Here is a 26337-nt window from a genome sequence, read left to right as displayed (position 1 = left end):
CAGATGATATTTGAAGCCCGATGACTAGTCAAAACCCGCCCATAAGGCCTGAAAACTCGGCCCCTTGTCCAATAACTTAGTCGAACGAGTTAAGAAGGAATATCGTCTTCCCTTCTAACGACCTAAGAAGCAGCATTTGGTTTGCCATCTTAATAATTAGTATTGCTAGATAATGGAACTAATAAAGGAATTTGAATATATCGCAATAGAAAAGATAAATCAGCTTTATTAAACTTTTAAAAACGAATGTTAGGCTATTTTCTGGCAATTGTGCTGTCATGATAAGACTACAAACCGTTATAAATGGCCTATTTGCGAGATTGACATGTCGTTTCATTTCATTGTAGCGTCAAACCCAAAGAAGACTCCAGGCTGTAATCGCTTCCAAAGATGCTTCAACAAAGTACCGAGTAAAGGGTCTGAATACTTATGTAAATGTAATATTTCAATTTGTTATTTTTAATACATTTGCAAAAATGTCTAAATAAAAACGTTTTTACTTTGTCGTGATTAGGTATTGTGTATTGAGGAAAAAAATATTTAATACAGTTTAGAATAAGGCTGTAACATAACAATTTGGAAAAAGTTGAGGAGTCTAAATACTTTCCGAATGCACTGTATGTGAAAACATGTATAATGCTTCACTTGTTATGAGCATATACCTTATGAAATGTGTGTAGAGACCTCTCACCTGGTACGTTAGATTGTAAACATACAAGAACTGTCATTCAAGAGGCATGTTAAATGTATTTTTTAAACTAGATTTGTTTTGCTTAATGGCCCTGAATTTGCCAGTCAGCTCAAGAGATGGTGGACAGGACCAGGGACTGCCCCATTGGTGAGATATACAGCTGTTTTACCGAGTCAAATAACTGCTTACTTCATTGCATGTTTGTGGTCCGACTGGGACCACTGATACGAAAATGTTTACACGCATGACTGCAATTGCTTTGACTGTATTCACTTTGACTGTAGTCGCTTTGACTGTAGTCACTTTGACTGTAGTCACTTTGACTGTATTCACTTTGACTGTAGTCACTTTGACTGTAGTCACTTTGACTGTAGTCACTTTGACTGTATTCACTTTGACTGTAGTCACTTTGACTGTAGTCACTTTGACTGTAGTCGCTTTGACTGTATTCACTTTGACTGTATTCACTTTGACTGTAGTCGCTTTGACTGTAGTCGCTTTGACTGTAGTCGCTTTGACTGTAGTCACTGACTGTATTCACTTTGACTGTAGTCACTTTGACTATAGTAGTTTTGGATGATAGTGTAAATTGCATATATTATTACTGTATCTTATTATTCACTTTAATGGTCCTTGGAGTCTTTGAACTTTGGGTTCAATGGGTAACACCTGATTTTTCAAAACAATGGGTTTGTGTTCCTCTCTCTTTCTCTCCCAGGCTGCTGCAGCAGAGTGGGAGAGTACTTCCTCTGCGGTACAACTCCACCAAGGATCACTACTGCAGGGTGTCCAGTGACAATGAGGACATCCAGGGATAGAGGAAAGAGTGTGTTCAGGAATCTGAAGAATGACTGACAGATGGTTTGTTGTCATCCATGTCATCAACGATAAGATGCAATGCTCTTAATGATTCAATGCAGTTCTTATATTGACACATCAATGGGATATTTGTGTTGCTTTTCTGTCTTTTTTCTATTGGTCAGTCTTTGTGATTGTTAAAGCAAGGTCATTACATTTTTTTAGCAGAAATAATAATCAATTATTTATTGAGCATTTATCAATCTATCCAAACTTTGGATATGTTGCTTCTATAGGATATGTGTATATCAACTGTAAATGTTTCCATATTTATGCTGTCTTTTTCCTGTCAGTAAATACACGTTATGTCCTGTCAGGTGTATCTAGCTCATACAGAGGACTCATCGTCAGGGAACATCAGGTGGACGTTGGACTGTGCTCCTGTAGGGATGAAGATAAAGACAGTCTCAGTCAGAACATGCAGCCAGACCTTTCACTCTGGAACCGGCCTCTAGGGTCTGCAGTCTGGACAGAACACAACGTCGTTCTCAGGAGGTGGATGGATGATTGATAGATTTTAGTCTGGTTTATGTGAACCATACCTTTCAGGAATAAGTTGGAAGCCTTTTTTCAAATCAATTTAAAGTGCAAATTGTAAATGGGTACTTAGTGATTTGTAAATGTAATAGAGATATTATGATTTGATAGTCAGAGAGCTGTAACATTGATTTTTGCATGTGCACTTAACTGATCAGCATTGTTTTCTTCCTTATCTTGCATAACAACAGCTAAACCATTTTTATGTTTTTGAACACAGACAGGGAGATGCATTCTATTCCGGGTCTTTTCTTGATCCTTGGAGCTGGTCATGGAGATGGAGCTAGCCGGAGGAGAGGGAGAGTCGTCATGGCAACACTCCCAGATGTTCCGGCGGGCTTTGAATGAGCCGAAGGAATCCTCATTTCAAATCCTCGTCAAGATGGAGGACGATACTTAATGAGTGTGTTCGATTAGCTCTGAGCAAGGCACTACATTGGTTTGCTAATCTTAATAAAGCAATGAGTAGTTATTTTGGGATGCAACATGATGTATAGATCAGTGATTCTGCTCAGTGGCTTGCTCAAGATAATCACCTTGAATACACCGACGCTGTTCATAGTCATGTATAGTGTGTATATTTATAGGCATCTTGGTGCTTATGAGATAAACGGAGGAGTAGTAGTTTGGTGATATTGTTTGTGGGGAAGGATGGTAAAGTAATCCAATAATCATTCGGGATCTGTGTCTTGAATCAATAATCTTGTATTGATTACAGATCTTGTAATGATGCTGCTTGGGTATTTACTGCCAGTAATGTCTTGAGACCCAGACCCAGCTTCTGTATGACACAAAAGCCTTTGTTATCTAGACTGTCTCTGCCAAAAGTGGAGTTACTTACTTGACTTAATCCTCTTTGAACCTTTGGGAGCACATGGCGTCCACCATGGCTTTCCACCTCAAAGGGGACTATGGATCAGTATGGCCTGGCTGTAACACCCTGCCATAACAAGGTTCTGGCTCCTGACACAGAATAGGGATATATGACCTGTGAGCCTAAAGTCCATCTGCTATGGAGTTATGTCTGTATCCACTTATGGTTATGGATATACTGGTATTCTACATGTATTTGTGGTGAATGCATGTCACATGCACCGAATACCACAGGTGTAGAACTGACAGTGAAATGCTTACTTACAAGCCCCAAACCAACAATGCAGTTCAAAGAAAAAAATACAGATAAGAATAAGAAATAACCGTAGCAAGTAATTTAAAAGCAGCAGTAAAATAACAAGAGCAAGACTATATACAGTGGGATACCGGTACAGAGTCAATGTGCGGGGGCACCGGTTAGTTGAGGTAATATGTACATGTAGGTAGAGTTATTAAAGTAACTATGCATAGATGATAACAACAGAGAGTAGCAGTGGTGTAAAAGAGGGGGAGGGACAATGCAAATAGTCTGGGTAGCCATTTCATTAGGTGTTCATGAGTCTTATGGCTTGGGGGTAGAAGCTGTTTAGAAGCCTCTTGGACCTAGACTTGGCGCTCCGGTACCGTTTGCCGTGCGGTAGCAGAGAGAACAGTCTATGACTAGGGTGGCTGGAGTCTTTGACAATTTTTAGGGCCTTCCTCTGACACCGCCTTGTATACAGGTCCTGGATGGCAGGGAACTTGGCCCCAGTGATGACCTGGGCCGTTCACACTATCCTGTAATTACTTTTACATTTAAGTCATTTAGCGACTTACAAATTGGTGCATTCACCTTATGACATCCAGTGGAACAGCCACTTTACAATAGTGCATCTAAATCTTTTAAGGGGGGGTGAGAAGGATTACTGTAATGCCTTGGGGTCAGAGGCCGAGCAGTTGCCATACCAAGCAGTGATGCAACCATGCTCTCGATGGTGCATCTGTAGAACCTTTTGAGGATCTGGGGACCTATGCCAAATATTTTCAGTCTCCTGAGGGGAAATAGGTTTTGTCGTTCTCTCTTCACGACTGTCTTGGTGTGCTTGGACCATGTTAGTTTGTTGGTGATGTGGACACCAAGGAACTTCAAGCTCTCAACCTGCTCCACTGCAGCCCCTTTGAAGAGAATGGGGGTGTGCTCAGTCCTCTTTTTCCTGTAGTCCACAATCATCTCCTTTATCTTGATCACATTGAGGGAGAAGTTGTTGTGGGAGTTAATGTGTTCTTGTTCAAATATGTCAATTGTGCAATCAGTATGATAAATGTATATTATTTACAGATTAAATGTGGTTTCATAGATAATGCCTGGACTACATAGGTGCCTTGGTAAGAAAAAGTACTGCGGTTGGTGTGTTTCTACTACCACCTACTGGTTACAAATTGCAAGTACATGTATTTTTTCATTCGCTGAATTACCGGCGCCTCGAAAAGCGAGCACCGGATTGGTGGGTTACGCTGTTGGGATTGTCGCCGTGCGGATGGTGGAGCCGGATGGAGGCAGGCGGCGGTGTTTTTATTTCTGAATGAACATTTAGGGTATTAAATTACAGCCGTATTAAAAAACAATTTTATTTATACATTATTTCAATTGATTTTGTACTACATGAAATGTTGTGAAACTATTTAACGTTTGGAATTTGTACAGTAAATTATAAATCTAGGCAAGTAGCAAGCAAGCTTTGTTGAGGATTTCAGGCCTAGTTCTAACCACCGCTCGTCGATTTTAACAATAGCCGCGATACACTCCCTCATCCGGAACTATTTTAACAAAACATTTTTCAACTGGTACGAACACAGAAAATATCTCAATGTGGTCCGTTGACTGAAACAATTCCTTAGTTTATGGACTATATTGTATGCAGGACTTTTCAGTATTTAATCTGCTAGTAGCATCACGAACATTTAGGGAAACAAAAGGAAGATGTCCAACGGCGCAGCAGGAAGCGGAGGTCTGACTTGGGTGGTAAGTTACTATTTTGTTAAATGTTGGATTACTGGACAGACTTACTTTATCGCTCCAGGTAGCGTTCATCATTTTGCCAAGACGCACGAGAGAAATTCCAGATTGTCACGAGCTGGACATTCTAAAATGGCCAGTGATGATGCTAACTAGCCAGCAGCTAATACACCCCTTTAAACTAGCATGCGCCTTTTAAAGACGGGCCATACTTTGGTATATTCATTTAGCTATGCTTGCCCGGCACAAGTACAATCACAGATTGGTCCAACAACGTCAGAGGATACATAGTTTTTTCGTAAACATGATGATGTCATTAGGCAACATTGCTTTCCTGCAAGGCACGGGTGAATGAGCCACTTGGCCAATGGCAATGCCCCCAAAAGTTCTTTGTTGCAATACACGTCAAGTGTGATTGATGGTCAGTTTGCATATTTTGCATGCACGCCGTTTGAATATAGAATCTTAAATGTGTCTCAAAATACAGTAATTCGTAGGTAGCCTAATCTATATAAAAAATATGCTTACATATTCCTTAAATGTATTTGCACGACATTTGGCCAGCTAGCTATAGCAGCTTCCAGCCCGTAAATGCAGCGGCACAATTTGGGACCTGTGTGAAGCTAGGCTAGCTAGTCACATAAGGATTTAGCCACAATAGTGGATTTTGCGGTTCGCCTTCAAAATAAAAGTCCACCATTGAAAGTGATTCAAACGGATACAAATAGTGGATCATGCCATATTTGGACTAGAAATGAAACAAAAGACAAAGTTAATTTGACAAATGTTTTTGGTTGACTTTAGAATTGCATTGGGGGCATACATGCATGCACTGTACAGCCTAACATATTGATGTTGCACCTATGAAATGAGGAATCAGCCTACTCAGTGACACTCACAGAACACAACTGTCTAGAGATAACACACATATTAGCATCTTCACCCTTATGGCAGGAATTGTGGAAAATCACCTTTCCAGTCAGTCTATTTTGTGTATTACATGCTTACCACACTGCTTGCGTTCCAAAATAAATGTACACATGCATGTTATACAATCATTGCACCCACACTGCTTGCAAGCGTCTGCGTAGCCAGGCGCTAAAATACAACTTGGTTCTATTTGTGATGCTTGACTAGCTGCAAGTCCCTCCTCTCCCATCTCCTCATTGGTTTTTAGGAGTATATACCCACGTGGGTGATTGAAAGATGGGTTCAAACTCTAGTCCAGTTGGTAGTGGTAATGCACCTTAAAGTTGGTTGCCAGATGGCATATAAAGTCCAAAGAAGAAGAAGCCTGACGGAGGAGAGATTACTAGAAACAAACTCTGTGGATTAATTGTCGGAGTAGAGGACCGAGTGAAATTTGGGTTAAATGCTAAATTGCCATAAATGTTTCATGCTTTTAGACCTGTCTGCAAATTAATGTAGTTGGTTCAGAGTTCGTTTTGATATTTCAACCTGCGTGTCCTGATCGTGTCTGGTATGGGTAGACAAAATCAACATGCGCGCGAGTGGTCTGGTCAGCATGTCAGACATTCATATTGCACTGTACAGCCTAACCTATGGATGTTGCACCCATGAAATGGGTGATCAGCTTACACAGTGACACTCACAGAACACAACTGTGTAGAGTTCACACAAATATTAAGCTCTTATTAGAGAACTTTAACTTTTGGAAATCAGCTTACTATACTATAGCCTATTGTGCATATTGAACCTTCATATTGGACTGTACAACCTAAAATAGAGATTGTGCACAGTGACACCCAAGTATTCAGACCCCTTCACCTTTTCCACATTTTGTTACGTTACAGCCTTAGTCTAAAATTGATTAAATTAAAATTGTCCCTCAATCTACACACAATACCCCATAATGACAAAGTGAAAACAGGTTTTTAGACATTTTTGCAAATGTATTTGAAATAAAAAAGATATCTTATTTACATAAGTATTCAGACCCTTTGCTATGAGACTAGAAATTAAGCTCAGGTGCATCCTGTTTCCATTCATCTTCCTTGAGATGTTTCTACAACTTAATTGGAGTCCACCTGTGGTATATTCAATCGATTGGACATTATTTGTAAAGATACACACCTGTCTACATAAGGTCTCACAGTTGTCAGAGCAAAAACCAAGCCATGAGGTTGAAGGAATGGTCTGAATAAACCAAGATTGAATTCTTTGGCCTGAATCCCAAGCGTCACATCTGGAGGAAACCAGGCACCACTCATCACCTGGCCAATACCATCCCTACAGTGAAGCATGGTGGTGGCAGCATCATGCTGTGGGGATGTTTTCAGCGGCAGGGACTGGGAGACACATCCAAGACAACACAGGGATGGCTTCGGAACAAGTCTCTGAATATCCTTGAGTGGCCCTGCCAGAGCCTGGACTTGAGCCCATTCGAACATCTCTGGAGAGATCTGAAAATAGCTGTGCAGCGACGCTCCCCATCCAACCTGACAGAGCTTGAGAGGATCTGCAGGGAAGAATGGGAGAAACTCCCCAAATACAGGTGTGCCAAGCGTGTAGCGTCACTCCCAAGAAGACTCGAGCTTTAATCACTGCCAAAGGTGCTTCCAGAAAGTACTGAGTATATGGACTGAATACTTATGTAAATGTGATATTGCAGTTTTATTTTTTATAAATTAGCAAACGTTTCTAAAAACCTGTTTTTATGTGTAATTTATTGGTCTGAATACTTTCCAAATGCCCTATAGAATAGGCTGAATGCTTAATGTGGCTCATTTCACACGGGTTTTTAGAGTCTCACAATAAAAAGTTAAGATAATATTTTTATGAACTCTACGTAGTTGTATTGTGTTCTGTGCAACATCCAGCGGTTAGAGTGTGAATTAAACCATGACATGGGGGATTGAGCAAGTGCAGATACTTTTTTATTATGGGCCTAATAATAAAGATGTAATTTAAACATACAAATATGTTCCTTTCATTGTGGCATGAACACAACCAGTCATGGCATTTTCATCTGATTGTCAAACAAATCACTTCAAAAAGTAGGCTACCTGTGTATGTTCGTCCACTCAAAATAATACCAGCATCCAAACTGCATGCGTACTCACGACATCTCTTACAAGACATCTCTTACAAAACATGTGGTGTTCAGTGATTGCCATTGGTGAGGCCTATATTAATTGGTGCGTCTTGCTGACAAATTGCTGAAACTGTTCTGGGTAAAACGGGATGGTCAACTGGCTAGACTGGGCTAAAATGTGTATTACCATTGCCGGTAGCCTAGCCTCTCAGCCAAGGCCATTTTTAACACATGGACACACAGAATAGGTAGCCTACATTCAATATAATAAATGAGTTAAATAAAAATATGTTTTACACCCTGCTTCATGAGTTAATGCCTGGAGTCTTCACACATCTTCCGTGAGACGCAGGCAGGAATGCCGTCTCAAGGTCATGCAGGATTCTTTCAGATCGTTTAAGCAACCAAGATTAGGTTCTTAGCAGACCTCGTATTTAATTCTCTCAATATTGCTTTTTTGTAGTTACCTTATCAAAGCAACTATCCCAGAGTGGTGAACTATCATGTGAGCTAAATGGATGCTTTGGCTTGATAAGCTGATTATGACTTGCTGTGTGCGAGTTGGGGTGAACCCCAGACTATATTGGGTGAACTTTCTTTGGTCCACTGTTTGTTACTAAAAGGTTGATGAGCATTGTGAGGCTCTGTTGCTCAGATACCTCCCCATAGAGAAATGTAAACTGGTCTCAAGGGCCACAGGTGACAGGGACTGCATTATTCTCAAACACTGTGTTTGTTATTACACAGTTTATATAGTCTTATTGCATACTCAAGGGCTCTGGATCAATTGTATACCTTACCACACAAATACATTTTAGATCAAGGATCATCAACTAGATTCAGCCACGAGATGTATTTTTTCTTGAGCGGATGGTCAGGGGGCCGGAATATAATTACAAATCATTTCTATACAAAGCAATTGACCGCAATAAGCCCAAACAGATATATTTGACTAAAACATCATCATTTCAAACCTTACTAACATGTGTATACGATCACATATACAGTATCTCTATAATGCGTAGGAATACTTGGAGCTGGTGTTTTTAGTCTTTTATGTCCCAACAATTTACAAAAATATAATTTTTAAAAAGGTCCTCTTTTTTTGGCTCAGAACTTGGGGCGGGATATAAAATCCCCTGCAGCCCAAATTGTTCCCGCAGGCTGCCAGTTGGGGAACCCTGATTTCTATTTTCCCATGCTAGCATTATTTACATTATTATTTGATAAAGTTTGCTCCTCAAGCACGGTCACTTTTATGGCCTCTCCTTAAGTGCAATCTTAAGTATTTAACAATGAGATCCACCGCCTTAAAGAATGGTGTCTTCTGCGTGCGTGTGTGCTGGGCAACTAGCCTAACCAAGTAAACCTTCCAAGTTGCATCCAACCCACTAATCGAGTGACCAACCAAAGCGTAAAGGAGCATTGAAGGATCATTTTGAGGCTACACTGGACTAGTCGGACGATCCAAACAGTAGAAGTGGGGGGAAAAACGGCTACTGCTGTGCCTTTTCTAATGGGCAGCTCTGATAATCAGCTGCTAGTGCCTGCAGACACAGAGTTCAATTATTTATCTTTAGTGTAATTTTTAACAAAGTTGTGCACATGTGTCTAATACCAGACCCTCTTTGATAAGAAGAATGCTGCCAAAAAGAGGGAGGAGGAGGCAGCCGCGGCGGCGGCAGCTGCGAATGGCAGGGGTGATGGGGGCAAGGCGGAGGGAGGAGGAGGAGGAGGAGGAGCCAAGAAGAAGGGAGGAGATAAGATGTCAGTGGAGAGGGTGTACCAGAAGAAGACCCAGCTGGAGCACATCCTACTGAGGCCAGACACCTACATCGGCTCTGTGGAACCTGTCACCCAGGTGGGTTAGGTTTATCATGTCTGTAGACGTCTAGCTTGTGTTCAGGAGGGTGCAACAGAAAACAAAATTGTGCTCCAATTTTTTGGGGGTGGGTAACGTCTTCCTGTTTCACTCCTGTTTTGTGCCTCTACAGAAGACAAACAACATTAGTTACAACAACATCCAGTTCTGTACCTAGATGTAACAGAGAAATCTGCTGTTGCTCTTTGTTGTTGATGTGTAGTGAAGTATTATGAATGTTTAATCAATAAAGATATTTATTTCGCCCCTTTCAGCAAATGTGGGTTTTCGATGAAGACCTTGGGATGAATCTACGAGAAATCACTTATGTCCCTGGATTATACAAAATCTTTGATGAAATTCTTGGTAAGTCTATCAGGATCTTTTAAAACAGAACATACACAGGTGACAAAGTGGTCATTATGAACTTGCTAAAGCCCTCAGTTCATTTTTATTAAGCTGTGGTATTACTGTCTTGGCCTCTGATGGGCCTTCCCTCAAGGTAGAATAACGGTGAACCAAAAAGCAGCTGGATTGAGTCCACGAGCCGACTAGGTGAAAATCTGTCTATGCCGTTGAGCAAGGTACTTAACCCTCATTGCTCCTGTAAGTCGCTATGAATAAGAGCTTCTGCTAATTGACTAAACTCTTTTTGGTTGAGTTAGATTTTATTTTAGATGTACTTTGCTATGTCATATAAATAAAAAACCATTTGGGAACCACTGTGCTAAACGATTCAAATGTAAAATGTAGATTTTTTGCGTGTGTGTGTGTGTATATATATATATACAAAAAAAATACCTGCCTGTGTGTGTGTGTGTGTGTGTGTGTATGTATGTTACGACTTTTACTTCCTCTAGAAAGTCAAGTTTGATCGTCTTCTTCTCATCAGTGTGAAATGAAGAAAAAAAATAGGAAGGCTAGGCTTTATCACAGTTTTTTTTTTAAATAGGAAGGCTAGGCTTTATCACAGTTTTTATCACAGCTTTATCACAGTGTGTGTGTGTATATATATACACACACACACACACACACACACACACACACACACACACACACACACACACACACACACACACACACACACACACACACACACACACACACACACACACACACACACACACACACACACACACACACACACACACACACACACACAAAAATCTACATTTTACATTTGAATCGTTTAGCACAGTGGTTCCCAAACATGTTTTTATTTATATGACATAGCAAAGTACATCTAAAATAAAATCTAACTCAACCAAAAAGAGTTTAGTCAATTAGCAGATGCTCTTATTCATAGCGACTTACAGGAGCAATGAGGGTCAAGTGCCTTGCTCAACGGCACTTATATACACACACACACACACACAGTACCAGTCAAAAGTTAGGACACACCTACTCATTCAAGGGTTTTTCTTTATTTTTACTATTTTCTACATTGTAGAATAATAATTGTGATGTCTTCACTATGATATAACACGTATGGAATGTAGTAACCAAAAAAGTGTTAAACAAATCCAAATATATTTTAGATTCTTTAAAGTAACTACTCTTTACCTTGATGACAGCTTTGCACACTATTGGCATTCTCTCAACCAGCTTCACCTGGAATGCTGGAGGTGTGTTTTGGGTCATTGTCCTGTTGAAAAACAAATGATAGTCCCAAGTTCAAATCTAATTCTATTGGTCACATACACATGGTTAGCAGATGTTATTGCGAGTGTAGCGAAATGCTTATGCTTCCAGTTCCGACAGTGCAGCAATATCTAACATGTAATCTAACAATTCCCCAACAACTACCTAATAAACACAAATCTAAGAAAAGGAATTGAATAAGAATATATACATATAAATATGTGGATGAGCAATGACAGAGCGGCAAGATGTAATAGATGATATAAAATACAGTATATACATAGATGTGTGATGCAAGAAATGTAAACATTATTAAAGTGACTAGTGATCCATTTATGAAAGTGGCCAATGATTTCAAGTCTGTATGTAGGTAGCAGCCTCTCTGTGTTAGTGATGGCTGTTTAACAGTCTGATGGCCTTGAGATTTAAGCTGTTTTTCAGTCTTTCGGTCCCAGCTTTGATGCACCTGTACTGACCTCGCCTTGTGGATGGTAGCAGGGGGAACAGACAGTGGCTCGGGTGGTGGTTGTCCTCGATGATCTTTTTGGCCTTCCTGTGACATCTGGTGCTGTAGGTGTCCTGGAAGGCAGGTATTTTGCCCCCAGTAATGCGTAGTGCAGACCGCACCACCCTCTGGAGAGCCTTGTGGTTGTGGGCGCTGCAGGCGGTGATGCAGGCGGTGATGCAGCCTGACAGGATGCTCTGAATTGTGCATCTGTAAAAGTTTGTGAGGGTTTTCGGTGACAAGCCAACTTTCTTCAGCCTTCGGAGGTAGAAGAGGCGCTGTTGTGCCTTCTTCACAACACTGTCTGTGTGGGTGGACCATTTTCGTTTGTCCGTGATGTGTATGCAGAGGTACTTACCTTCTCTCCTTCTCCACTGCTGTCCCCCCAAACCAGATGGGATGGCGTATCACAGAATTCTGTGGTAGCCATGCTGGTTAAGTGTGCCTTGAATTCTAAATAGATCCCTGACAGTGTCACCAGCAAAGCACCATCACACCACCAGCTCCATGCTTCACGGTGGGAACAACACATGCGCAGGTCATCTGTTGACCTGCTCTGCGTCTCACAAAGACATAGCGGTTGGAACCAGAAATCTCACATTTGGACTCATCAGACCAAAGGACAGATTTCCACCGGTCTAATGTCCATTGCTCGTGTTTCTTGGCCCAAGCAAGTCTCTTCTTCTTGCCTCCAGAGTGGCGCAGTGGTCTAAGGCACTGCATCGCAGTGCCACTAGAGATTCTGGGTTCGAGTCCAGGCTCTGTTGCAGCTGGCCGTGCCCGGGAGACCCATGGGGCGGAGCACAATTGGCCCAGCATTGTCCGGGTTAGGGGAGGGTTTGGCCAGCAGCGATGTCCTTGTATCTTCGTATTGGGGTCCTTTAGTAGTGGTTTCTTTGCAGCAAAATTGACCATGAAGGCCTGATTCACACAGTCTCCTCTGAGCAGTTGCTGTTGAGATGTGTCTGTTACTTGAACCCTGTTTTCATCTGTGCTAACATATTTCCAAAAAGGTTTTCTAATGATCAATTAGCCTTTTAAAATGATAAACTTAGATTAGCTAACACAATGTGCCATTGGAACACAGTAGTGATGGTTGCTGATATTGGGCCTCTGTACGCCTATGTAGATATTCCATAAAAAATCTGCTGTTTCCAGCTACAATAGTCATTTACAACAATAACAATGTCTACACTGTATTTCTGATCAATTTGATGTTATTTTAGTGGACAAAAAAATGTATTTCAAGAACAAGAATTTCTAAGTGACCCCAAACATTTGAACGGTCGTGTATATTGTTAGTGTATATATTTTTTTAAAGAAACTCCGCCCTGCTTTAAACTTACTCTCTTTGAAGTTGTAATAGTGGAATGGACGAGGTGCAATTTCTAAATTGGGTAGTGCTACAACAGTTTCTCTTGTCATGTTAATCATTGCATACCATAGAGAGCTATTTATAACTTTTCAGAAATATCCAGATCAACTAGTCCATGTCAGCTAACGTTTTTTTATTCCATAGATATTGTTGTCATTTTTTTGTCACTCAAATCATACACATTAGACATGGCAAAATGTATAGAATTGCAAGAAAATTTGCTTGAAAACCGCAACATTTTCTCTGCACCCCATGACAAAATGTGTACCGACAAGAGGGGTGTGAACAGTTTGTCATGAACAGTGCTTGTGCCCATAGAAATAGACATGGCGCAGGGGAGCACAGGATGTTCCCCAACGCTGAAAGGGGGGCCCCCGAGTGGAAAAAGTTTAGGAACCCCTGATTTAGCAGACACTCTTTTCCAGACAGAGTTACAGTACATTCAGTAAATACATTGTTGTAGGTAGGATGGTATCGAGATGAAAACAAGCTTTTTATCTTGTCCAACAATATATCTGAAACATCTATTACATTTAACCTGTTGTGTAGAGGAGCTAGCTTGTTCCTGTGTGTTCTGTGGACAGCCTGTCCCCCTCCTCCTTGCTCTTACTCATGTAGTCATTTGTCTGGAATGTAGAGCCGTCTGATAATCTTTTATTGGTTGTCAGTTACACACTGATTAAGACAAGGGGCAGCAGCATCCATTGCTGGTCTATGTTATGTGTTTGGCTGACTGGCACATTCAATATGGGGTACAACCAATTATTGTATTGCAAAATGTCAGGCTTCTGCATTGATAAATACCCTGTCCTGATACAGTATGTTTATACCAGGCACGACCTTGAGTGATCAAGCAACTGGAAATCAGTCGCATGCAATGGAAGAAGATAGGAGATTAATTAGTTTTTTGCTCCGCACAGTGTTAATTTAGCTGTTTTATAGTGGTGATAAGGTAATGACAGCAGTCTGTCCTCGCTGCTCAAATATTCACTAGTTCCTACCACGTCTATATAATTATTGACTAGACATAACTCGCACAGGGTCAGTCCACATATAATGTCACCAAACCGTATAACCGCCAGGTGACTCGACTGAGGCCATTTGACTTTTCAATATGTTTCCAGTATGAGAGACTTGAAAGGATGTGGTTTTGGATTTTATAGGCCAGGCAACATTTAGTCTATTGATTCTCAAGTGTGTCTAAAGTTCTTGATGAAAATGGGATTATCTTCTCGATAGTCTTATCAACACAATTAAATCCCTGCAGTCTACTTCTCCTTTGAACATGTTTTTCTCTACCCCACAGTCAACGCAGCTGACAACAAACAGCGAGATAAGAGCATGTCAACCATAAAGATCTCCATTGATCCGTAAGTACACATGCACAGTAAGCAGTTGTCAATCAGTAGTCAAGTCCAGTTTGAGCCCAATAACCCTACTGTGCACGCTGCGTAGGTAGGCACAGCAGCTTCCCTCTGTTGCAGTTAGTTGTCATCTGTCCGTCATTGTCATAAGTTCTGTTTAACAGTCCTGTTCTATGACGGCAGAGCCGTCTGCTCCCCTTGAGGTCATGCGTAGCAGTGTTGGGAAAAGTCATTTGAGCATAGCAGCTCCACCCCCCTAGAAATTGTGCAGTGGATGCTGCCTAGGTAGGCGCAGCAGCTTCTCGTCATTGGAGAACAATGGCTCCCCCAGACAAATACCATTTTGCTGTTAGAATGTAGGTCTCTCTAGACTGGCTTTTAGACTGGCTTTTAGACTGGCTTTTCAGTGATTGATCAAATAAAATAGCGGAGTTAGTCCATGGAAATGGTTCTGGTTGACCAATAAAATAAGCCTGCAGCCCAGTAGTTCAGCTCACTAAGTAGCATTATAAATATACAGTCCCTTCAGAATGCATTCATACCCTTTAACTTATTCCACATTTTTGTTATAGCCTGAATTGAAAACAAATGTCATCCATCTACCCCATAATGGCAAAGTGAAAACATGTTTCATTGTTTTTAGCACATTTATTGAAAATGGATGACAGAAATATCTCATTTACATAAGTATTCACATCACACCCCTTCATCAATACATGTTTGGAATCACCTTTTGGTAGCGATTACAGCAGTGAGTCTTTCTGGGTGTGTCTCTAAGAGCTTTGCACACCTCAAATTGGTTGTTCAAGCTCTGTCAAATTGGAAGTATTCTTAGATTTTCAAGCATACTTAAGTCAAAACTGTAACTCTGCCACTCAGGAACATTCGCTGTCTTCTTGGTGAGCAACTCCAGTGTTTTAGGTTATTGTCCTGCTGAAAGGTGAATTCATCTCCCAGTGTCTGGTGGAAAGCCACCAATATGCTTGTGTTGTATTGAATTTGCCCCAAACATAACTCTTTGTATTCAGAATAATTGCTTTGTCACATTTGTTGCAGTATTACTTTAGTGTCTTGTCGTAAACAGAATGCATGTTTTGGAATATTTTTATTCTGTACACTTCTCAGTTAGGAGGCTAGTATTGTGAAGTAAGGACAATGTGATTGATCCATCCTCAGTTTTTTCCTATCACAGCCATTAAACTCTGTAACTGCTTTAAAGTCACCATTGGCCTCATGGTGAAATCTCTTAGCAGTTTCCTTCCTCTCCGGCAACTTAGTTAATAAGGACACCTGGAGCTTTGTCGTGACTTGGTGTATTGATACACCATCAAAAGTGTGATTAATAACATCACCATGCTCATAGGGATATTCAATGTCTGATTTTTGTTTTACCAATAGGTGCCTTTCATTGCGAGGCACTGGTCTTTGTGGTTGAATCTGTGTTTGAAATTCATTGCTCGTCTGAGGGACCTAACGGATAATTGTATGTGTGGAGTACATAGATGAGGTCGTCATTCATAAATCATGTTAAACACTATTATTACACACAGAGTCCTTGTAACTTATTATGTGACTTGTTAAGCGCATTTTACTCCTGATCTTATTTAGGTTTGCCATACCAAAGGGGTTGAATCCTTATGGGCTCAAGACATTTTTATTGATTTGTACAATTTTCAAAAAAACATATCACTTTGACATTATGGGTTATTGTTTGTAGGCCAGTGACTAAAATCTACTTTTAATCAATTTTAAATTTGGGCTGTAACACGACCAAATGTGGAAAAAGTCAAGGGGTGTGAATATTTTCTCAAGGCACTATCAAGGCATGCAGATTTTTCTGTGGGAGAATGTATTTGAAAAATGCGGAGCATCCATTTTGTATAAGTGATCTGCCCACTGTGATGTCTGTGTGTGTGTGTGTTTTAAAGCCAGCGTTGTGCATGGTTCTGCAGGGTATTTAGCCTTACGTTTGTCTGTGGCACAGTGTTAGCTAGCAGCAGGGGGTTGTGGTGGAGGCTGATAGATTTCTGGGGCGAGAGAGGGAGAGAGGTCTTCATGAACAGTCGGCTCTGCAATTCAGGGAGCTCATTTAACATGCTGTTCACCTACGGCACGACATCCACAGCAATCTGCACACACAGCAGACTGCTGAACGTCAGAGTGTCCTTCAGAGAGCTTCCCTGTCTCCTCCCTGTGAGGCCAGGCCTGTCTGCATGTCTCTCTCTGCCACCCTGTCCTGTCATATCTCTCTCTACCACCCTGCCCTTTCATATCTCTCTGTGCTTTCTCCTTTCTTCTCCTCTGTTGCTCTCAAGGGCTGGAATTTATAATGGCTTTATATGAATGTTGGAGCCCCGTTCCAGAGCTTAAATCATCACACGTTGGGCTTATTTAGTTTTGCTGTGTTGCTCTACAGTGTGTTTAAAATCACAGTCCTAAATCCACTGGTTTGGCAAATGGGGATTGGTTGCAGTATTGTTAAATGTTGATGTTTACATGCCAGAAAGGTCTGGCTAGATTTATGATTATTTAACTAAATATAATTTTACATCTTAATCTTATTTTTTTTTTTTATGTATTTTGACCAATATGTTATTTATGATCTTAATGTAAAGGTTGGTACAGCTGATTCTGTCTGTCCTGTGAAGTTCTTTCACCTCTTTGTTTGTTCCTACGTCCATCGTCCCCTTCCTTCAGTGAGTCCAACACCATCACCATCTGGAACAATGGTAAAGGCATCCCCGTGGTGGAACACAAAGATGAGAAGATGTACGTTCCCGCTCTCATCTTCGGACACCTCCTCACCTCCAGTAACTACGACGACGAGCAGAAGAAAGTCACAGGTGGGGAAAAATCACTCTGAAAACCAGAATCGAATTCATTTATTAATCATTCTTTGTCCCTTTTATGTAATAACATTTCATATGGTTTCGATAAAGCTTTAGACAGAACGTCCAACCTGAAATGTTTAGCTACTGAAAGAAAAGCTGAATAGTTTTGTAGTTCCCCTTGCAGTGCTTAGTACCACTACACTGGAATTAGTGAATGACTATAGGTCAATCTCTCCACGGATGAGAGCACGTCTCCCTTCTGTTTTCCTCCTAGGTGGAAGGAACGGGTACGGTGCTAAACTCTGCAACATCTTCAGCACAAAGTTCACAGTGGAAACCGCCTGCAAGGAGTACAAACACAGCTTCAAACAGGTACAGACAACGAGAAAGCACAGTGTGATTGCGATCTGTTGTTTAGTCAACCTTGAACATAGACTTCTTCAGACAGCTAAGCACCAGTGGTTGTTTTGTAGGAGTACAGTATGTGACGTGTAAACATGTGAGGGGGTGAGTATGAGTTGATTCTCACTGTCAGGTGTGGTCTCACAGGATTCTACGTTGATATTGTAGGATTCTACATAGTTTTGGGGGATTTCTGTAGTTTCTCATAAACCAGATGGTTTTTGTGGTTTGTCCTACAATTGTCACTTTCAGTGAAATGACTCGGCAAAATAGTGATAGTTTGTTCAATCAGTGCACAAGGCTTTTTAATTAATTCTCATCTCTTTGAGGGAGTTTCACAATACAACCTCATGATTCATTCTAGTTTCCTTAAAATGTGAAGAATGTAGTACATTTCATGACAATCTCTCTCCCCCCCTTTTCTCCCTCTCCCTAGACTTGGCAGAACAACATGGGGAAGACGAGCGACTCCAAGATCAAGTTCTTTGACGGGGACGACTTCACGTGTGTGACCTTCCAGCCGGACCTGTCCAAGTTTAAGATGGAGAAGCTGGACAAGGACATCGTGGCTCTGCTCACCAAGAGGGCTTACGACATCGCTGGGTCCTGCAAGGGCGTCAAAGTCATGCTCAACGGGAAGAAACTCCCTGTAAGCCCCCCCCCCCCCATTTAACCACACATAGTAAGATGGGCTGTCCCATATACACAGAATAAATGCTGTACATGATGTGCCAAGTCTTGGAAGAACCTGGGCGAAACATTTTGAAATGAAATAAAACGGCCAATTTCACTACACCTGTTTCAATACAGTGTCATTTGCTAATAACTTTTCCAGAACCGGAGCCACAATCCAGACCCGTTTTAGGCTCTTCTCACCTGTCCTTTCCCTCTCCTCCCAGGTGACAGGGTTCCGCAGCTATGTGGACCTTTACGTGAAGGACAAGGTAGACGAGGTGGGCGTGGCCTTGAAGGTGGTCAACGAGTCAGTCAACGAGCGCTGGGAGGTCTGTCTCACCATGAGTGAGAAGGGATTCCAACAGATCAGCTTCGTCAACAGTATCGCCACCACCAAGGTAACATCCCCTCAGGGAATTACGTTGTTAAGACAGTCTGTTATATTACCAGAACTATACCCTTTGATTTGGAAAACTACGACTTGACCAGTCTAGGAATAATGGACAGAAATGAAGTGCATTTTGCATGTGTAAATATACTGGGACGCGTGTTCATTTTGATGCTATTCACCTGTTGTAGTATGACGTGAATCATTTTCAACCACATCAGACATGTTTTATGTACTACACTGCTTGTTTTGTGTCATTCAGGGTGGCAGACACATTGATTACGTGGTGGACCAGATCGTAGCCAAGCTGATAGAGGTGGTGAAGAAGAAGAACAAAGCTGGTGTCTCAGTCAAACCCTTCCAGGTTATTTATTACCATCTTATTAATGTTATTACTATGATGTTACTACAATAGTGTTACTAGTAATTCCATTGTTAGTGAACTGGGATCAGAGCAACTAAATGTAACGTTCAGCTACCATCTTAGTGCTCTACATTTGTCTGACTCAGGTGAAGAACCACATCTGGGTGTTTGTGAATGCGTTGATCGAGAACCCGACCTTTGACTCCCAGACCAAGGAGAACATGACCCTCCAGACCAAGAGCTTTGGTTCTAAGTGTCCTCTGTCAGAGAAGTTCATCAGAGCAGTAAGGAGATTCTTCTTCATAAATGGCTGTTCTTTACTACAATTAAATATCACTACCTCCTAAGTGTATACATGTGATGTTGGGCCTTCACTCTTCACATTCACTGTTTCCTCACAGAGAAAGTCAAGTTATTTACATTTAATTGGTATCATATGATCTCTAAAATCAGTTCCAGGTCCTTTCTTGTGTTCTCTGTTCACCTGGAATATTAAACAATGATATATCATATTAAATTATTTATTTTGTCTGCAGGCGACCAACTGTGGCATCGTGGAGAGTATCCTGAACTGGGTGAAGTTCAAGGCCCAGACACAACTCAACAAGAAGTGTTCTTCAGTGAAGTACAGCAAGATTAAAGGCATCCCCAAGCTTGACGACGCCAACGATGCTGGTAAGACAACCACAACTACACTGCTATGTGTGCATAAGCCCTACGATGTTCCTAATCTACTTATCCACCAAGAGGGCCTCTTTTACCAATGTTTATGTTGAAACTAGTTGAAGACTTTAAATTAGGATGGGGGAACAGAGCTAGGTTGTTGAGCCCACCCCTTTTTATAAAAAATGAGGGGAACACTAAATTGTTTAAACGCACACTGAACTGCACGTCTTACCTCCGTCTTCACCCCCAGGTGGTAAACACTCGTCAGAATGCACTCTGATCCTGACTGAGGGAGACTCGGCCAAGTCCTTGGCCGTCTCAGGCCTTGGTGTCATTGGGCGAGATCGCTATGGTGTGTTCCCACTACGAGGAAAAATTCTGAACGTACGAGAGGCCACACACAAACAGGTTAGTGTCAGGTTAGTGTCTAAAGAGTGGTTAGATTCGGCTGGGATTGTGTATTAGTGATTACAATCGGGATGATTAATGTCTCGAGCGTACACCAAAATTATAAGTAATCTTGTAAACAAATAAATACTCAAGGTATTTATGTAGATCGTTTCCCAAAAGTGGCGTAAGGACCGTTCCGATCAAGATAATTATTTGATTAAGATCAGCTGAAGCTAAACTCTTTTGGGTTGAGTCCACCAGAGCCAAGGTGGCCCACCCTGCCTTAGTCGGGTAGGGGAAACACTGACACCTCCATGTTTCTCTTTCCCACCAGATCATGGAGAATGCAGAGATCAACAACATCATCAAGATCGTGGGTCTGCAGTACAAGAAGAGCTACGAGGACCCAGAGTCTCTGAGATCCCTACGCTACGGCAAGATCATGATCATGACCGATCAGGTTCTAACATTTAATCAATCCCACCAACGCCCGACGTCTACAATTGACCCATGTCTTGCAATTATCATCATAATCAATCATTGTAATAACTATGAGCGTAAAGCATCTTTCATACATTATCCATGCTCTTAAGGTTCATCTGAAATGGTGTGCTATTCCCTATATGGTATGGTGTAGTGCTCCAAAAGTAGTGCACTACATATGGAGTAGGGTATCATTTTCGATGTACCCTTGAGTCATAACAATCCATCCTAATAGAATGTTTCTCTGTGTTGATGATCTGCTGACAGGATCAGGATGGCTCCCATATCAAGGGTTTGCTCATCAATTTCTTCCATCACAACTGGCCATCCCTGCTCAAACACACCTTCCTGGAGGAGTTCATCACGCCCATCGTCAAAGTAAGACTCTGTACAGCTGGTCCCAATTTCCTCCCTGCCACTTCCCCTTGGCCCGAACTCTTCACTGTTTGCAAAGCTACACCGGCTGAAACCTCCATCATAGGACTACATGACACAGTCGTGACTGCAGATGTTTGAAGTCAGTTGCCATAAGCGGACAATGTTTAGATTGGCTTAAAGCTCTCAACCATGGTTGTAATGCTGCTTTTAACTCTTTCCTGCAGGTGAACAAGAATAAACAGGAGCACGCTTTCTACAGCATCCCAGAGTTTGACGAATGGAAGAAACAGACGGTCAACTTTAAAACCTGGCATATAAAGTACTACAAAGGTTTGTTCATCACATGTGGATGATCCTCCAAACTAACCATTATTGTTAACCAAGCTATTCTGTTTCACACTACCGAGGCAATTCGAGCCAAACTCTTCTGTGCTGGCCTGAATATACGTCCACCATAGTTGCTGGACCATGTTGAACATATCTGAGCCAGCTCAGTACAGTTTGGGTTGGCATGATGGTGTGAAAAAGGTTGTGAGTGTTTATTTGTGTTCCAGGTTTGGGTACCAGCACAAGCAAGGAGGCCAAGGAGTACTTTGCAGACATGGAGAAACACCGGATCATGTTTAGATACGCCGGGACAGAGGACGACGCTGCCATCACACTGGTGGGTTTACCATGGACACCACTCTTCTCCTTTTTCCCTCTCATGGTCTTTCAATAGTTTCTCATTAAATATCCAGGAAATGGATAGAAAAGTTAGAAAATAAGTTCAAAATGTATTCATCAAGCTAGTTTTGCTGTCGCACAAAATGTATTACCCGTCATTCTATCAACTCACACAAGATGGTTTTGGACTTTATTTGTCGGTGCTTTGCTTGGGAATCCTTGTCAAATGGAGGGGGGGACTGACAGTGATGTCCTTTGACTGACACTAACAGTGATCTATCCATTGCTGCCTGTCTCTAGGCGTTCAGTAAGAAGAAGACTGACGACAGGAAGGAGTGGCTCACCAACTTCATGGAGGACAGGAGACAGAGGAGGATGCACGGCCTGCCAGAGGTGGGTGGGGCTGACTGTGTGACCGACTGTGTAGAAACCTGGGTCTCCTGCATGCCAGAAGACTGTTAGCCCACCTTGCTTAAGGAAAAGATTCGCCCATTTTTAATGTTATATCATATTTGTGCATCTCTGAGTGATATTCGGTCAATTCCCAGGGTCATTTCATGTTTTCATGTGTATCTGTGCCATTCACCATTCAAGCAGGCTGAAATACAGCCTCTATAACATGTTTTGCATACCTCCTATAGAGTAAATCTCCAGGTCTCACGAGTGTGCTAGGTTCCATCTGCGCTGTGAGAGACTGTCCAGATCATTCACATCAGGGCAGATGAAGGAAAGGAGGCATGGAGAGGAAGCAACAGACTATTGAGAAGCACCCTGTGAGAGACTGTTGGATATTGGAGTTTGATGAAAGGAAGAGGACGTAGACTTTTTTTAGATTTGTCTGTCAAACAATCATCTCTTCACCATGGGAGTTACTTGGACCATGATGTGTCACAGCTTGTTTTAAAGTCTTCTAGCTGGATCCTTTGATTCACAAGCATCTGATGATTTCTGCTGTCAGTGTTCCTCACATTTCCTAAGCATTGAAATGGAAATATTCCCCCAAAACACACCAATCAGCCTAGTTATGTTGTTGACGTTTAGTAAAATGACTCTTTACTGTTTATCACTGATGTAAAGTAGCAGCTGCTTTCCCCATGTGAATCCCATCATAGCCAGGTCTGACACTGATGACATCACAGCTCCGTTCATTTCTCTCTCATCCTACAGCAGTACCTGTACGGAACGCCGTTTTGTAATTGACTCTGTTGCTGTCGGTCGCTGATGCCAAGTAGACACCGCTCTCCCATGTGGTACTGATAGACCATAACAACATCACAGCCCTGATTTCAAGTCCTTAATCTCTTTTTATCATCCCCACTCAGCAATACCTGTACGGCACGCAGGCGAAACACCTGTCCTACAACGACTTCATCAACAAAGAACTCATCCTCTTCTCCAACTCTGACAACGAGAGATCCATCCCATCCTTAGTGGACGGTAGGTATGCAGCGATGCACTAGACTAGCTATCTCCCTGGACGTTCGTTCTGTCTTTCTAGCTTTTGTTGTGTTTGTTGTCAAATGGCGTTTGAAGTTTAAGGGATCTGAAATGCCTGGAAACTTGTCATTAACAGAATGTTTCACTGCCCTCTGGATGCTCTGTTTATGTGTGTGATGTGGTCTCTTTTTGATGATGGCGTGTAGAATTATTTGTTTATTTCAATCCCCATTAGCTGTTTTGGTGCAACACCCACTCCTCCTGCGGTCCACTTGTGATCCCCTCTTGAAGACGTGTGTGTGTGTGTGTGTGTGTGTGTGTGTGTGTGGGTGGGTGGGTGGTCCCCTTTTTGATGATATTTTGTGTGCAGGTCTGAAGCCAGGTCAGAGAAAGGTACTCTTCACCTGTATGAAGAGGAATGATAAGAGGGAGGTGAAGGTGGCTCAGCTGGCTGGTTCAGTGGCAGAGATGTCTGCCTACCATCATGGAGAGGTTCTACACTCTTACACAGCTATAGGAAATATACTTACACAGCTATAGGAAATATACTTACACAGCTATAGGAAATATACTTACACAGCTATAGGAAATATACTTACACAGCTATAGGAAATATACTTACACAGCTATAGGAAATATACTTACACAGCTATAGGAAATATACTTACACAGCTATAGGAAATATACTTACACAGCTATAGGAAATATACTTACACAGCTATAGGAAATATACTTACACAGCTATAGGAAATATACTTACACAGCTATAGGAAATATACTTAACTAAGTATATTTCATATTGCTCTGTATCTTCCATTTTAAATCAATACTGTTTACAGATAATGCGAGCAAAAACATTGTTTTGACACGTGTGCCTCTGTATGTGTGTGATCATCCAGCAATCCCTGTTGATGACAATTGTGAACTTGGCCCAGAACTTTGTGGGCAGCAACAACGTGAACATCCTGCAGCCGCTGGGTCAGTTTGGTACCCGCATCAACGGGGGCAAGGATGCTGCCAGCCCCCGTTACATCTTCACCATGCTCAGGTAAAGCCTCCCAGGGTCAAAGGTCAAAATATAATTGTGCCAGCAATTTGATATCTATTACTTGTATGATTTGTATGGGCCACTGGGCCATCCTGAAGTGCAGTAATACCTGTTTGATTTTAATACATAAAAAATGGTTGATGATACATTTAATGTCTACTTTGTTTATACATCACCTTTCATAAAACACACTGAAAATGTTTAAAACATGTATTTATTATGAAGTAATGTCACTTGCTCAGTCCCCTGGCCAAGATGTTGTTCCCAGCGGTGGACTCCAGTCTGCTGAAGTTCCTGTTCGATGACAACCAGAAGGTGGAGCCAGAGTGGTACATCCCCATCCTCCCTTTGGTGCTGGTGAACGGGGCCGAGGGCATCGGGACGGGCTGGGCCTGCAAGATCCCCAACTACGACCACAGAGAGATAGTCAACAACCTGTACCGCATGCTCAACATGCAGGACCCTCTGCCCATGGTGAACATTTGGAAGTTTGAAACTTAATTGATTGCGTAAGATAAGATCAACTTTATTGTCCCTGAGGGGAAATGTGTCTTGGACATACAAGCAGCGCTGTTGTCCATTTGGTGTAAGGATTTTATTGCTAAAAACATATCAACTCAGATAATATTTGTGTAGATTGATACCATTATACATAAAATATGTTGCTAAAACACATTTTTGAGTAGAATTGGATAAACCACCATCTTTCTGTGTCTGCTGTTAGTCAGTTATAATTAGATGTAATCCTATAATGAATAGGACATGTACTGTATCATAATAACGTCTGACTGAATATTCCTACCTCTCTCCTCACCCAGCTGCCCAGCTATAAGAACTTTAAAGGAGTGATCCATGAGTTGGGTCAGAACCAGTACATGGTCAGTGGTGAGATCTCTGTCCTGGACAAGAACACCATTGAGATCACTGAGCTGCCCGTTCGCACCTGGACACAGGTACACTATTGCAGGATACACCTGTCTAGCACATGACACCTGTCTAGCACATGACACCTGTCTAGCACATGACACCTGTCTAGCACATGACACCTGTCTAGCACATGACACCTGTCTAGCACATGACACCTGTCTAGCACATGACACCTGTCTAGCACATGACGCCTGTCTAGCACATGACGCCTGTCTAGCACATGACGCCTGTCTGTCTAGCACATGACGCCTGTCTAGCACATGACGCCTGTCTCGCCTGTCTAGCACATGACGCCTGTCTAGCACATGACACCTGTCTAGCACATGACGCCTGTCTAGCACATGACGCCTGTCTGCACATGACGCCTGTCTAGCACATGCGCCTGTCTACACATGACGCCTGTCTAGCACATGACGCCTGTCTAGCACATGACGCCTGTCTAGCACATGACGCCTGTCTAGCACATGACGCCTGTCTAGCACATGACGCCTGTCTGTGACGCCTGTCTAGCACATGACGCCTGTCTAGCACATGACGCCTGTCTAGCACATGACGCCTGTCTAGCACATGACGCCTGTCTAGCACATGACGCCTGTCTAGCACATGACGCCTGTCTAGCACATGACGCCTGTCTAGCACATGACGCCTGTCTAGCACATGACGCCTGTCTAGCACATGACGCCACATGACGCCTGTCTAGCACATGACACCTGTCTAGCACATGACGCCTGTCTAGCACATGACACCTGTCTAGCACATGACACCTGTCTAGCACATGACGCCTGTCTCACATGACACCTGTCTAGCACATGACGCCTGTCTAGCACATGACGCCTGACGACACTGTCTAGCACATGACACCTGTCTAGCACATGACGCCTGTCTAGCACATGACACCTGTCTAGCACATGACACCTGCCTGACAC

General features: G+C 42.1%; 1 protein-coding gene and 1 long non-coding RNA gene across 9 annotated transcripts in view; both read left to right on the top strand.

The window, feature by feature from the left end:
- The first annotated feature begins 103 nt into the window (after positions 1–103).
- Positions 104–2759, top strand: LOC124013236. Of its 4 annotated transcripts, none has more exons than XR_006834842.1 (5): positions 104–431; positions 763–838; positions 1410–1552; positions 1867–2044; positions 2307–2759. It is a non-coding gene; the product is annotated as an uncharacterized LOC124013236 (long non-coding RNA). The 4 variants fall into 4 exon arrangements; XR_006834841.1 differs by having other exon boundaries at positions 104–437; XR_006834843.1 differs by having other exon boundaries at positions 105–437; positions 796–838.
- Positions 2760–4448: 1689 nt separating this feature from the next.
- Positions 4449–26337, top strand: part of LOC124013406 (DNA topoisomerase 2-beta-like) — a 30542-nt gene continuing 8653 nt past the window's right edge. For 3 of the 5 annotated variants that reach the window (XM_046327749.1, XM_046327746.1, XM_046327745.1), the window contains exons 1-22: positions 4449–4961; positions 9632–9871; positions 10147–10237; positions 14699–14762; positions 17454–17599; positions 17862–17959; positions 18426–18638; positions 18889–19062; positions 19315–19416; positions 19563–19700; positions 19953–20091; positions 20333–20490; positions 20807–20932; positions 21223–21333; positions 21558–21663; positions 21888–21997; positions 22300–22392; positions 23322–23436; positions 23807–23928; positions 24336–24484; positions 24727–24958; positions 25303–25437. In XM_046327749.1, the coding sequence (XP_046183705.1) occupies positions 4920–4961; positions 9632–9871; positions 10147–10237; positions 14699–14762; positions 17454–17599; positions 17862–17959; positions 18426–18638; positions 18889–19062; positions 19315–19416; positions 19563–19700; positions 19953–20091; positions 20333–20490; positions 20807–20932; positions 21223–21333; positions 21558–21663; positions 21888–21997; positions 22300–22392; positions 23322–23436; positions 23807–23928; positions 24336–24484; positions 24727–24958; positions 25303–25437 (2904 nt within the window). In that variant the 5' untranslated portion in view covers positions 4449–4919. The remainder of the gene's footprint in view (positions 4962–9631; positions 9872–10146; positions 10238–14698; positions 14763–17453; positions 17600–17861; positions 17960–18425; positions 18639–18888; positions 19063–19314; positions 19417–19562; positions 19701–19952; positions 20092–20332; positions 20491–20806; positions 20933–21222; positions 21334–21557; positions 21664–21887; positions 21998–22299; positions 22393–23321; positions 23437–23806; positions 23929–24335; positions 24485–24726; positions 24959–25302; positions 25438–26337) is intronic. The other 2 variants (XM_046327747.1, XM_046327748.1) reach the window with 2 other exon arrangements.

This window comes from Oncorhynchus gorbuscha, linkage group LG24, assembly GCF_021184085.1.
Source record: "Oncorhynchus gorbuscha isolate QuinsamMale2020 ecotype Even-year linkage group LG24, OgorEven_v1.0, whole genome shotgun sequence".
Lineage (NCBI taxonomy): Eukaryota > Metazoa > Chordata > Actinopteri > Salmoniformes > Salmonidae > Oncorhynchus > Oncorhynchus gorbuscha.
The sequence above is the reverse complement of the archived record's forward strand: the minus strand, read 5'-3'. Positions and strand labels throughout refer to the sequence as shown.